Source organism: Typha angustifolia, chromosome 4 (assembly GCF_048772165.1).
Source record: "Typha angustifolia cultivar Huaian chromosome 4, ASM4877216v1, whole genome shotgun sequence".
NCBI classification, from domain to species: domain Eukaryota; kingdom Viridiplantae; phylum Streptophyta; class Magnoliopsida; order Poales; family Typhaceae; genus Typha; species Typha angustifolia.
Window position 1 is genome coordinate 2,253,580 of NC_133242.1, and position 14,625 is coordinate 2,268,204.

Here is a 14,625-nt window from a genome sequence, read left to right on the forward strand (position 1 = left end):
ATTTAACACCCTATATTTATGTGAATTTTGGTCCAAATAATATTGCAGGAATTCAGGGTGCTAGCTGTAAATATCTTTAGTTTCGATGAAATTTTTAGTTAACACCTTGTATTTATGTGAATTCTCGGTTCAAATAATATCGCGGAAATTAAGGGTTCTAAGTGTAAACATCTTTACTTTTTGGCAAAATTTTTATTTAACACCCTTTATTTATGTAAAATTTTATAATGCATACATAATATGCTATGATACAGGGTGCTAAATATAAATATATTTATTTTTGGTGAAATTTTCATTTAACACCATATTTTATGTGAATTTTGGTTTCAATAATATTGCAGAAATGCAGGGTTCTAGTTGTAAATATCTTTAGTTTCGGTGAAATTTTATTTAACACCCTGTACTTATGTGAATTCTCGATTCAAATAATATCGAGGAAAGTAAGGGTTCTAAATGTAAACATCATTAATGTTTGGCAAATTTTTAATTAACACCCTATATTTATGTAAATTTTTGTGACACATAATATGGCATAATACAGGGTGCTAAATATAAATGTCTTTAATTTTGGTGAAATGTTCATTTAACACCCTGTAATTATGTAAATTTTTGTCCAAACAATATCTCGGAAATTCAGGGTGCTAATCGTAAATATTTTGAATATTGGTGAAGTTTTTTATTTGCACCCTATATTTATGTGAATTTTTTCAAATAATATTGCAGAAATTCATTATCAGTTAAAATAATATCGCGGAAATTAAGGGTTCTAAATGTAAACATCACTAATTTTTGGCGAAATTTTCATTTAACACCCTATATTTATGTAAATTTTTAAGAGAACATAATATGGCATAAAGACAGGGTGCTAAATATAAATGTCTTTAATTTTGGTGAAGTTATCATTTAACAACCTATATTTAAGTGAATTTGCGGATCAAATAATATCGCAGAGATACAGGGTTCTATTCGTAAATATCTTGAATTTTGGTGAAATTTTCATTTAACACCCTATATGTATGTGAATTTTGGTCCAAATAATAACCCAGAAATCAGAGTGCTACACGGTGAAATTTTTAGTTAACACCCTATATTTATGTAAATTATCGGTTCAAATAATATTGCTGAAATTAATGGTTCTAAATGTGGCAAAATTTTCATTTAACATTATATTTATGTAAATTTTTGGATCTAATAATCTAGCATAAATACAGGGTTCTAAATATAAATGTCTTTAGTTTTGGTAAAGTTTTCATTTAACACCCTATATTTATGTGAATTTTGGTTCAAATAATATCGCGGAAATTCAGGGAGTCTTTGGATATAACGCTAAATAATTCACACGTCTCCTGGTATTAAATTTGGAGGGTCATTTGGATAAGTGAGTTCGATCTCAGAGAAGGTTAGCTTATGATTCACGCCCCTCGTCGCCTACGACGATTCCAGTCCGGCTGACACTATTCCTCCGGACTCCGATTAACGAAATCTTTCGAAAGGAATGGAGAGGCAAAGGGCATCGCAGCAGCTTCTCCGATACATCTCGTCTCGATACCGCGCTCTCTTTGCGCGCCAACCCTCCCTCCTCCCCCGAGAACCACGATCCAACTATAATCCAGGTATCCACCTCTTGCTTGATAGATACGAGAGCAAGAATTTGAACTCGATCCAGTTCTTAGATTTTTCTTGGGTAATTTGGCGCGCAAGCTAATCTTATGGTAGAAATTTCTATTGAAAGACGTAAGGGAAAATCTGTGTGATCTGATGATTTAATCATGTTGAGTGCAAGGATACGGCGAGCTATAACAGATTCAAGAGCTCCCTGATTGCAATGCTCCCTTACAGTAGATGATGATAAGATCAGAAAAGGAAATTATCCGTCAATCTTTATGTATAATTTAGAGGATAAATTTGTAGAATGATTTAAGATTTATTATCATGATAGCCATAAGGGTGATGTGTATAATACTGGGGTATGCGAGTATAGTATTATATGGTGAGTAGGTAGGGGAAGCTACAGCAGCAAAAGTATCAGAAAAGGAAGGATATGGCGAGCTATAACCAACTCAAGAGTTCCCTGATTGCAGTGTACCCTTCCAGTAGATAATGATAAGACCAGAAAAGGAAAATTATCCGTCAATCTTTATGGAGGATTTTGAGGATAAATTTGTAAAATGATTTAAGATTTATTACCATGATAGCCATAAGGGTGAGGAGAGAAATAACCTTACGTAGTTGCTGAAATATGCTACAACTTGTGCACCGTGTGGGTCAACCAGCAAAATTATTCTACTGTTACTTCTGTCCTAATGTTCTGGATCATCTCTAGCCCCAGATGCTCACACATTCTTTCTCTTGTATAAGGAATAATATTGATAGATTCTTTCTTAATATTCAGTATGCATCACATTCTTTTCGTCTATTGCAGCTTATTTTCAACGATATTTTGTAGGCCTTTCTCAAACTAAAGGTGAAGCTGCAAGCCACTCTCTCAAGTCACATAAAGAATTTTGTCGAACTTTGCAGCCTCTGTTATCCTGCTATATGTTGCAAATTCAGATACAGAGCAATCAAGCCCCAAAATTTTTTAATCTTAATGGTCTTACTGCATTTCAACGGAGGTCATTTGGTTCTGCTGCCATGAACAATCAGAGGAATCCATCCTATTCAATACTTGATTCCAATGACATCAACTACTTCAAAAATATCTTAGGTGACAAAAATGTAGTTCAAGATGAAGATAGACTTTCAGTTGCAAATGTGGATTGGATGCGGAAATATAAAGGTTCAAGCCAGCTTCTCCTCTTACCAAGAAACACTGATGAGGTGTTTGCTCGCTAACTAATTGAAGATCAAGTGTAGTTCAACTTTTACGTGTGTTTGCATTGTTTATCTTGAGATTTTCAAGTGATGTTCTAGCAGGTTATGTTTGCTTCCATGGTGACTGCTGTGTGGGTAAATGAAAAAGATTTCATTTATTTTGATGCTAAAATAAAAAGTCTGTGGACAACCTTCCTATTTTTATCAGTATATATTGAGTATATATATGGGTAATACGAACATACAGGAAATAGCCAACTTATACTAGACACTGAATTTCAGTATAACTATTAATAGTCGGCAATGTGAATACTTTGGCTCGCTTCAGAAGACCTCTAATTTAAATATATGTACTTTTGTTTGAGCACGCAAGAAGTAATAGATGATGCATCTAATAGTTTTCTAACAACATGTTCCATTAAAATAAATGTTACAAGAGTTAATGCAAATGTAACTTGCTTGTACAGCTATGAGAGTTTTTCTCATCTTTATAGGGTACTGAAGTAGGAATCAGATTAACTCCTCAACTCCCATTTGGGAAAGGATTTAGTCTAGACAGTGTTAGATTCATCTATAAATTTTAGGAACCATAGAGTTTTTATCATCCCCATAGGACATTGAACTAGAATGCAGCTTAAAGTCCCACAGTATGTTTTTTGGGGAAGAAAATGATTTAGACTGTGTATGATACTTATTTTATGACTTGACAACCATCTTTTCTCTTTTCTGTGTTATCACCTTATGCCAATGCTTCTTTAAGGTTTTCACCTATTATGTCTGTAATTTGGACTTCAGACATGAGATCTATCTTGATGCATTTCTGTTATCTTTCAGGTGTCTAAGATTCTTTCTTATTGCAACACCAAGCATCTTGCAGTAGTTCCCCAAGGTGGCAATACTGGTCTAGTAGGAGGAAGCGTTCCTGTTTATGATGAGGTAATCCTGGTGCTAACATGTGATACTTCTGAAATATTATTCACATGAAGAATGATTCTTTGGGAAAAAAAGAACAAAGTTTCATTCTCTAATAAAGAGAAACAAGATTCTTTTTTCTCTCTGTTTCCTCTCTTTTGTATTGCCCTAAATCAGGAAATACCGAAAATACTACTTGATCGGATTGGACTTCCTAATAAGTTGAAATATCATTCCATTCTCTCTCTCTCTCTCTCTCTCTCTCTCAATACATATATATGAGCTATACTTAATATGTTTTCTCTGATTCCAATCAGCTGAAAGATGACTAAAACCCATATAAGGAGCAGTACTCTGATTCCAATGCATAGTTATAACGGAAGATTGACACTCAACTACACAGGTGTTAAAGTGGTTTAGCAGAATATTTCTACCTTAGAAATTTTTACCTTAAAAGGAAAATATTCCATTTTTTCCATCTCAGTGTTCCTTTCAGCTTCCAATATTAGTGTCAGGCCACATTTCTCCTGCTAAGCCTTGACCTTTCTCTGGAGCAAGTGACCTTAACCCTTGTAGTTCTGGGCATTTTGACTTCCTCTAGAAATTGAATGGATCTTTCAGGAGATATACATTCTCCAATATAATCAATTCTTAATTCAGAATACTGCTACTTCATAGTTCATATAGATTAGTCTCTCCAAAGAAATCCAAATTATATATATCATCAGTATCATGCAACTTTACCATTTTGAAAGATGTTTCACATTGACAATTATTTATATTTTACACTATCTAACCATTAGGTCCATTTTAATCTTTCTTTTTTCTTTTGGTGCAACATCATGGTAGCATGTTTATTTGCAGGTAATCATCAGTCTTGCTTCCATGGACAAGATAATATCCTTTGACAAGGTAGATACACTTTTCAGTAGATATTTTCACACACTTCCAATAATCTTGAAAATTATTGGTATGCATTTAGACATTCATGTGGTCATCAAGTTCTTGTCTAGTCTAAATATTTAGAAAATATGTGTATATCTTAGTCCAAGGATTGTCTTGCCAAAGGCATGGGGCATACTGACCTTGGCTCGACATAATACATATCGCTGACATGAGCCGGTTTGTCGTTAGCACACAATATAGTTTTGACAAATAGAAAAAAATAGTTTTAAACCTTTTTAAGGTCTTAAGGTATATACTTATATATAAAGTCCTTCAACACTAGATATTTGTGTAAAGTATACAATTAGGTTATAATATTGTCATCTCTTCTAATTTTTTCTTGGAGTTAAGTGGTATAAAATATAAATAACTTCAAGAAATTAAAATTTCCCTTTAATTTCTAAATTTTGAAGTATTCTTCGTATAGATCAATCACCACAATATAAAAAGGTATAAAAAAGGATGAAATAAACCCCCAATTCTGTTTGTTTAAAGTAAGATTTGCTCAATTTCTAGTTGCATGCATAGGCATGGGTGACCATAGGAGAGTATCGAGATACTCTTCTTGTATCGGTGCCGATAATTCACTAGCATGATATGTATATTGACACACTGATAGGCACAACAATTCATGTGTCTTACAGTGTGTTGTCACTAATTATCACTCACCATATGCCCTATATCAAGAAATTCTGTGGGGTACAAACAAGTAAAAGTAGTAGGCATAATTTCTAACCTATTGTTGAGTTTGTGCAGGGAAGTTTCTTTAGAATTTTTGTCTTCCATTCCTTGTGTTTGAGTGGATCAAAATTACCAACATTTTTATAAATTGAAAGTCTACTTCTATTTAATGTAAAATTAAGGAAAATGAGTTGATCATGGCTTTCAAAGATTTATATGATGGAACACTCCCAAAGTCAGATTACTTGTTTCAAGCAATAAGGATAGCTAGCTACTAAATATACTTTCAATGGTGGTTTCAGGTTAATGGTATTCTGACATGTGAAGCTGGATGTATATTGCAAAACTTGAATTCTTTTTTGGCAAATGAAGGGTAATAATTTTGTAATATTGACTTTTTGTTGGTTTCAATTTTAGTTGGATAGTTAGGAGTGCAAAAGGGTCGGATTAAGTCCGACTTGACTCGCTATCCGATTCGGATCAGATTGGATATGGATAAAAAATTCTATCCAATTCGGATACGGATAGTCATAGTAAAATGTCCGAATCTGAATCCAGATACAGATAGTCTTTTAGAAAAAATCTGGATCCAGATACAAATATGGGTATAACTAATTTTTTCATATTTAGATTCACATAATGAATATCTGTTTAACCGCTTATATAAGTACCCTCAAGTCACCCTAAATCCCTAATCTCTAATCCTCTCCATCTTTTTCCCAAGCCTATAGCCGCCTCCACCCCAATCCCTAACCCAACCTATCACTGTCTTCAATCCTCCTTCGTCGCCATCACCTCTCCAGTCTCTCTGCCGCCATTGCCACTATATCGCAGCGTCACCAAGCTCTGCCTCCTCCCTCCTCGAGCTCGCCATCACCAATAACTACAGCCATCGCATCTCTGTCGTCATCGAGCTCCACCGGCATCACATCTCCGTCGTCACCAAGCTTCGCCAAATCTCCACCGTCACCAAACTTTGCAAAATCTCCGCCGTCACCAAGCTGGCGAAGAATCTCTTGAATCTTTGGTTGTGCATTGGAATTTCTTTTGGGAAGTATTGATTCCTTCAGAACTCCTGCCACTTTTTATATTCGATACTTTTGTTGTTGGGTATTCTGGGAATCATGCATGTGAAGGCCAATTACATGAATTGTTTTCTAGTAAAATGATCAAAGATTGGATCTTGAAGTGGTAAGAGCAATAGTTTCTTATGTTTTAATTTTGTCTCCACCTTGTGCAAGGATATTTTATTTGTTTTATGGTTGACAATGTAACCAAAAATGTTAACATAACACTGTATTTTTTAGGTGTATGACCAATAGTGATATATGAGGTTTTTGAACTGGAACATTTTTTTAAGGAAAAGTCACTTTCAACTTATTATCAAATCCTTTAATTGCAATCAGATTCTCTTCTTAAGTATTGTTGTAGCTTTCAAAATTTGTGAAGATTATGTTCACTAATATTGAGTCTGACTGTTAAATATCCAAAATATTATAAATTGTTTCGAAAATATTCACATGTGTAACATGATAGTGATATAATCTTCTAGCACTGTTATTTTATGCCATATTCATTTAATATTTCTGTTTCTTCTAGCAGACATTTGCACTTGTCTTGCTTTGAGCTTTCCGGGTAAAGTTTGTTCAAACCATACAATTTAAATCTGAACATTTAGTTAGAGTAGTTGTGAATTTTCACATTGGAGTGTCATTTGCATGGTATATATAGACTAGAGAATATGAGTTACATGTTAGTCTTATAAGATTTCTTTTTTTATCCCAGTAGGCTATCACTTATTGTTTATATGGTAAATCTGATTCCTTGGTCTCTATTTTCTTTTTTAGTGTGCAACGAAGTTCTCTTTGTTTAGTTCATTAATTTCACGATAGTGGTTTATTAGGACCAATGAGAAGATTGAAAAATAAAAGACTATAATCCATAAAATCCGTTTAATATCTGATTTGTATCCGAAAACTATCCGATCCCTATCCGGTTTTTTATGATATAATTTTAACTTTTGTTATTCGTCAAATATTCATATTCAAATCCATATCCAGAACAAAAATATGATCCGGATAGGGTTGAGCATTATTCAATTCGTATCCGATCCGTTTTCACCCGTAAGTTCATACCATGGATAGTCCTTATAAGTATATAGGTTTTTCTCTGGATAGAAAATGAGGTTAAGTATTTATTTATTTCAATCATTTGTATTATCTGATGTTTATGGCATTCTGGCAGCAAGTCTTCATTATGTGCTAATCAGTTCAGAACTCATCTTAATTTTCTCTCTAAATGAATCTCTTAATGTTCTTTTCCATTCTTGAACTTGATGGTGAGGTTCTATGAGATGGTACATATTATATTGAAGCTGCTGAAATCATTGAATATTTTAGGTGTGAGGAATCAAACTAGTTCAAGTTATAGACAATTTGCCTCTCTTTATGCTAGCAAAAATTGTCACTATTTTCCATCAAAATTTTGTGCTTTTTTATGCAATATGATTTTGGTAGATTTAGTTTTGATGCATATTGTATTTAATTAAATCATTGTTCATTTTATTTTGTTGCATTATGGCTCATGCTCCCATATTAGCTTTGTAGTACTTTTAGCTAAGGATTGCCGTGCCACATGCACGACCCATGCCAATCACTCATTGGCGCGGTATGGCACATGTCGGTCATGCCATAAGAATAACAAATGTTTACCTTCCTCCCTAATTGCCTCTCATCTTCTCCTGCTTTCGCCTCCTTTTGTGCTGTGCCCGACTCCACTTCTGCCTCTGCCTCTGCTTTCTTCAAGCTTCTTAGAGTTTTTACGGGATTCTCTTGAGAGGAAGAGACTGTCTAGTTGGATTGTCTTCTATTCTCACAATCAGCTTGAGAATAAGTTAGGATCCACTTTTGAAAGTGGATCCTTATTCACATGTAGATATTTGTTTTGAAAGTAAGCAGATCATGAGACGACCCAATACCTCCCCCGTCTTCCACCAAAAAGAATCCTAAAATTTTCAATTGGGCCCTGCGGTGCCATGCCGTGTGGTGGTCGCACCGCAATCTTTTCTTTTAGCTTGATAATGTTCGTTAATGAACATAAAGCCTAAGTTTTCTTCCCTGTAGATTTATCATGCCACTCGACTTGGGGGCGAAAGGAAGTTGTCAAATTGGAGGCAACGTTTCAACTAATGCTGGTGGTTTGCGCTTTATACGCTATGGATCACTTCATGGAAATACTCTTGGTGAGATAAGATACCTTAAAAGAACGCATTCATTATGATTCCATTTAATAGCCGCTTCTTTTGTGTTTATTTTCAAAATTTCATGCTAGTTATGGTTTTATCTTTGCCTTTGCAATGGCTAATTATGTCAGAGAGGGTCTCTTTCCATTTAACTAAATGACTGTTTTTAATTGTGTTTCATGTAAAGTTGACCATGCATATCCTTTTCTTCTGCCTCAGTGTCATCTTTAACTTATACAAAGGCCTCTAAGAGGCCTTCCAGGTATATGCCATGCAGCAAGTTTCATGGGCACGACAACCCTTGATTTTTATTCTCGCCTAAATTCTGTACTTACTTGTGATTTATTTAGCTACATAACATTCACCTTTTGCTTTCTGCAAGATGATTATAAGTTATAACTATCAGCAAAGTTAATTTTTTCTGTTGCAGGTAACTGTTTTGCAGTTCTAAAGTCTAATAGATAGTAGACCGAAATCCCAGACGAACTTATAGTTTATTCTCTTGTTTCTTTTGTTCAGCTAACTCTTCCATAATCTGTCTGGAACCTCAATTTTCTTTCCTTATGAACTCTTATTTGGAATTTGAGTTTGAATTGAGGAGATAAAAGTTGGTGAGGTCTTTCTTAGCTGTTGCAGCAAAACTATTTGACCTTTCTGATGACTTGCTGGTCACCATTCTGTATATTTCTTTCATGTCTGCAGGCCTCGAAGTTGTGCTAGCTAATGGGACTGTCCTTAACATGCTTGGTACATTACGCAAAGATAATACAGGATATGACCTGAAGCACTTATTTATTGGTATGAGTACAATATTATACGATTCTGATTTCTGGATACATCAATAGCATTCAATAACTGGGAAACAGCAAATGCGTGATGGATGGTTCAGGAAGTGAAGGCTCTCTGGGGATTGTCACAAAGGTTTCGATACTTACCCCAGCTAAGCTATTGTCAACTAACCTTGCTTTTCTTGCTTGCCAGGATTACCTGAGCTGCCAAGTATGATTTTCTTCCCTAGCACTTTTTTCTTTTTTGGTGCATATGTGTATATTTGTCACAAATATGATTTTCTTCCCGAGCATTTCTTGAATAATTAAGTTGTTGAGTGGATGGTTATTATGTTGGTCTGATATGAATCATCTGGTATTCATAATCTTCACTATGATTTAGTTGGTATAGTGATTACTTATGGATGAGATTTAGATTTCCTGTGCATACTATGATAGTGGAAGTTACTCTGTGATTGTTGTAGCTGTCTTTCACGATATACAAGGTTGAATATGCATTTTCTTTCTTATATATTCAGTGTGCTTACTGAAAGTCCTATACTCTGCTCATTGTATAGCAAAATTTCATAGTTCTGTTTCCTTGCAGAGAATGGACATGAAATCTCTCTATACAGAGTGACCTACATATGAAGTCATACAATGCATCCCATTCTTATAGTTTTTCAAATTACATGAGTTTTGATGACTTGGAAATCTACAGGATATAATCACCTTCATACTTACCAGGACTTAATTTCATGTTTTCAGAAGCTATTATTGGAGGCAAAGAAGGGACTTGGTGAAATTCTTTCTGCGTTTGAATTCATGGATAGCCACTCTATAGATATGGTATATCAGCATATGGAAAATCTCTTATGCCAAAGCAAGATCTTGTATAAGTTATATATCACTCATCATTTACACTATGTTTAATGGCTTATACACCAGTAAAAATTAAGAATCTGAATCATGCATTTACAATTTCCAGTTGGTTGAATGATAACCTCATATTTGAGTTAGAATATGCAGGATTATTATACAGATCTAGAGAAGTTGCAGTATTAGGGTTTTTCAGCCATTTGCTGAATGAATTTGCAGTGCCTCCAATAGTCTGAGACTCTGAATAAGGCACAAGTGTGAAACTAATGAGGGTGAGATAAGATAAAAGCAATAATCTTTATCCCTTACATCATCTCACTGGTAAGTATTGGACGCAAGATAGTGGAATTGCAAAGAATCTGCTAGAGTTGAACATTTCCAATTGCTCAGTTCCATGATTCAATTTTAATCTTTACTATTTGATCCATAGGAATTTCTGGATATCTCCTTTTTGGGAAAGATTGTTCTTAAAAAATTAGTTGGAATATTTAGTCCTTAATAAATAGTTAACTTGAAAACCAGAGAGAAGTTAAGTTAGTGATATCCCCGAAAAATAATTGCCATAACATGTTGGATACTTATTATCTAATAAAAAGTTTTGAAAGTATAAACAGGATAATAAAAAAGGGAGATACACGGTCTTCTAGTATAAACAGTACCACACTTTTATTTGTATCAAACTATGAACCTTGCTGATTTTCTATTTAGGTGTCTGCTTTATTATAAGAGGATACTCAATCGTATTATTTGATAAAACGATGGCACATTTTCAGTTATGAAACTAATTCATTGAATTATGTTTGTCCTCAATGATCCTATAAATTTTTTTGACCAAGTCTGGTTGTTTTATGCTTATCTTAAATTCAAACTGATTATATTGCGCTAATTTGTAATTACATTGACTTTTATCTTATATTGTCTATTTGGATATGAAGGTTTTGGTTCATCTAGAGGGAATTCGCAATCCTTTACCTCTCTCACTATCCAAATTTTATGTTCTCATAGAGACAACTGGGAGTGATGAATCACATGACAAGTAAGTTCACTTTCCAAACAATGTGACCTATCCTTTTAATGTAGCTTAACTTCATGCGGTAGTGCAAATAGTAATCAAACTTTGCATTATCTTGTGCAAAACAGTGAGAAAGCATCACTTAGGTCATTAAATTGATAGATCAGATGTCTCTAGAAAGAGCTGAGGATGTTAGTCCCAACTATTTGAGGTCAGCTATTAGCCTATACGGATTGTTTTCCTCATCTCTATAGGGTAAGGTTGTATTTTAAGTTCAGTTCTAGATGGAGCTGTGCAAATTCATTATTGCTGAACTAACTGGAACAGAAACTCTTTTTTTCTTTTAGATTATTTAGTTGTGTAAACAGATTGACATAAGACAAAGTATATCAGAACATCGAAGGCATTGTCTCTTGTATGTATAGAGTTGCAATTCATATGGTCCTCTTGCTCTACTTTAGTTTTTAATTTATTACACTTTGTTTTCCTTCTTCCTGCTATAATTTCTATTTTCATGCCATTTGTAGAGCAAAATTGGAAGCCTTTTTGTTACGCTCAATGGAAGATGGTCTGGTATCAGATGGTGTCATAGCTCAAGATATTAATCAAGAATCCATGTTTTGGAGGATCCGTGAGGTTCTTCATCTTTAAACTGATACTCTGATTTTATTTTTCTTCAATTTTCTAGAATGAATCTTTTGGGGCTAATGTACATCATTTTGTCTTAGGCTCTTAGCTTTGTTTCCTATAATCATGGATCCACAAATTTAGATGAGTGATTACATTTACACCATACAAGTTGACTATACCAGCTTAATGTCTGGTATTGTTATAACTTAAGATTTTGGTGTTAGTTGTGCTGTCATTTTACTGTTTAATCTTTCTCTAATATCCTTGGTCATGTCCTAGAATTAAAAAGTTTTAAGATCCTCTGTTGAGTTTCCTGTGGCATACTGGAATACGATTATTGGTAATCTGTATTGCAATATTAGAGATGGCCTTGACAAATGTCGTTGTTGGTTTAAGTAGTTCAGATTTTAGGGTCCAAGTGGTACTCAAATTAGGTGGTGTTGGAAATTCCAAAAGTTTAATATTCAGTTATCGGATATTCAAGCCATCGATACGTATCCGGTTTAAAGGGATGCCTTGTAAGCTATGCGATTCCTCAGCCACTGCAGACACTCCGAACAATCTAGGCCATGTTTATGTGCAGGTAACCTGCCTAGAGAGTTCCTTAAGACTCCTCCAGTCCATCACTGATCAGTTCATTTTTGGCAATGTTAACTCTTACGCTTGGTCCCTGTCCCCCTGGTATCCGAAGCAAGCGCGGTCTGACCTCTTTCCAGGGCTCTGCTCGCTCGTCTACGCGGAGACCAATTCAGTCAAAATGGAAAAAACGATGTTTCCTTGAAAAAAGTATAAGAAATAGTAGTAGTAGTCAAAAAGTGCACTTTTTCCACATTGCTATCAAAGTATATATGTACTTATTTCTTCTTGAACGTCCTGTCGTAAACAAACAGAAAGGATTTTGAATCTTCAAATTTCATTGCTATAACTTTCACAGTTATTGCTCCAAAGCATTAACAACTATTACATTGTAGTTTTCCAATTGTTAGTCAACATTCAGAAAATCCTTGTGGTGGCAGGGTATATCAGAAGCAACAGTGAAGGCAGGGCCAGTCTACAAGTATGACTTATCATTACCAGTAGAAAAGCTCTATGATATTGTTGAAGAAATGCGCCTCCGTCTTGGTAGTCTCCATCAGATCGTTACTATTTGGTCTACAAGACTACAAGGAAAGTGGCATTCACTGATATGTTCTGATTTTTATTATTACTTTTTGGTTATAGGTGAAATGGCGAAGGTAGTGGGATATGGCCATCTTGGAGATGGTAATTTGCACTTAAACATCTCAGCGACTGAGTATAGTGATAATGTAGATCTTCTGACTTGGCTGAGATCCATTTCATATTAATTGGGTGTATGAAGTGTCTCATCCTCAGTAATTTTCAGATTATAGCAAAAATTGAACCCTTTGTCTACGAGTGGACCTCCATGCATAGAGGAAGTATCAGTGCGGAGCATGGTTTAGGATTAATGAAAGCGAACAAGATTCACTACAGCAAGACATCAGAAACCGTAAGTAACTCTGATATTTACAATTACACTTAGAAGCATTATATATAAGTGCAATGAGCAGTCAAAAAATTATTTTTTGTTGATTGCTTATTATACTCATCTTTTAATTTTTCCAGTTACTCTATTGCAGCAGTTAGATGTTGGAAAAGGATAAAACCAAATTTTCTTTTAGAACAATATGTTGATCTTGCTAGTTGCTAGTACAATCAATTCCCAGTTAATCTCATAGGGAGAACATTTTCTACTCTGTTTTCACAAAACTCAAATCGACGAACAATTGTTCAGTTTTCTGGGTTGGTGCTTTGCTCCTCTTTTGTAACTCTATTTAGGGTGTAAAGTTTCTCTCTCTCAGTTGTGCATACCATGTTCTCAGGTGCAACTGATGGCTTCCATCAAGAAGTTATTGGACCCTAATTGTATATTGAATCCTTATAAAGTCCTACCACAGTCTTTGCTCAACTGAGCAAGGTAATCAATTTCTATGTGTTCTTTTTAAGTGAATTTTTCAGAACTGCTATCCTCTTCACTTTTGTCCTGCTAACATAAATCAATCATATGTTCTGGTGCGGACAGTGTTTCTGGGGAGATATCGATGGCCAAAGAATCGACTCATTTCGTTTTAAATCCAGGCCTCTTCCCGTTCAGCTATATTATTCTCACAGAAGCAGATGTTTCACTATTGCCGTATAAAATATCGTTTGGTGATGTATTTCTGTGCTCATGAACTCTACCCATGTAAGAGGAGAGCAATAAATTATATCAGATGATGAAAATAAAGGATGCTTGCACTTTCTCTGCGACATTGTCCTATTTCGTCGTATCACCTGATGTCAGTTGCATGCTGTTCTACTTGACGAGTTCGAATTTATATCGTTGCTTCAAGATCCAAGTTCTACTATCATACGGTCAATCATTGAAAAAAGTTATCTTTTCTCTGCTACATTTTCATATTATGATTGTGTGATGGCAGCTGTTGCTAATCGACATTCAGCAGCACTTATAAGTTATTCATTGAACTCAAAAGTAATGGGGGAAAAAAAGAGGCCCAAGTACTAACCTAGTAGAGAGTGTTGGCTTACGTAAACTAAAGAACAGCATTTGTTTGCAAGTAGTGAAAGTAACATAGGGTTTAGTTCATATTTGCTTTGATATGAAGTGGAACTATCTAGCTAATTGTTCCCCAAAGATTTGGTAAGACTGGTTTTGCAAAATCTTCGTGCTTGAATCAAAGGGG

General features: G+C 34.8%; 1 protein-coding gene across 2 annotated transcripts; it reads left to right on the forward strand.

The window, feature by feature from the left end:
• Positions 1 to 1,373: 1,373 nt before the first annotated feature.
• On the forward strand, positions 1,374 to 14,193 carry LOC140759209 (probable D-2-hydroxyglutarate dehydrogenase, mitochondrial). Of its 2 annotated transcripts, XM_073095706.1 has the most exons (16): positions 1,374 to 1,613; positions 2,447 to 2,820; positions 3,649 to 3,750; positions 4,591 to 4,638; positions 5,655 to 5,725; positions 8,475 to 8,593; positions 9,296 to 9,391; positions 9,483 to 9,592; positions 10,129 to 10,209; positions 11,175 to 11,275; positions 11,779 to 11,887; positions 12,898 to 13,003; positions 13,103 to 13,188; positions 13,266 to 13,391; positions 13,765 to 13,859; positions 13,965 to 14,193. In XM_073095706.1, the coding sequence occupies exons 1-15, from the start codon at positions 1,496 to 1,498 to the stop codon at positions 13,852 to 13,854; spliced, it is 1,737 nt and encodes a 578-aa protein (XP_072951807.1). In that variant the 5' UTR covers positions 1,374 to 1,495; the 3' UTR covers positions 13,855 to 13,859; positions 13,965 to 14,193. The 2 variants fall into 2 exon arrangements, with proteins under 2 accessions (XP_072951807.1, XP_072951808.1); XM_073095707.1 differs by lacking the exon at positions 1,374 to 1,613 and having other exon boundaries at positions 2,590 to 2,779.
• Positions 14,194 to 14,625: the final 432 nt, after the last annotated feature.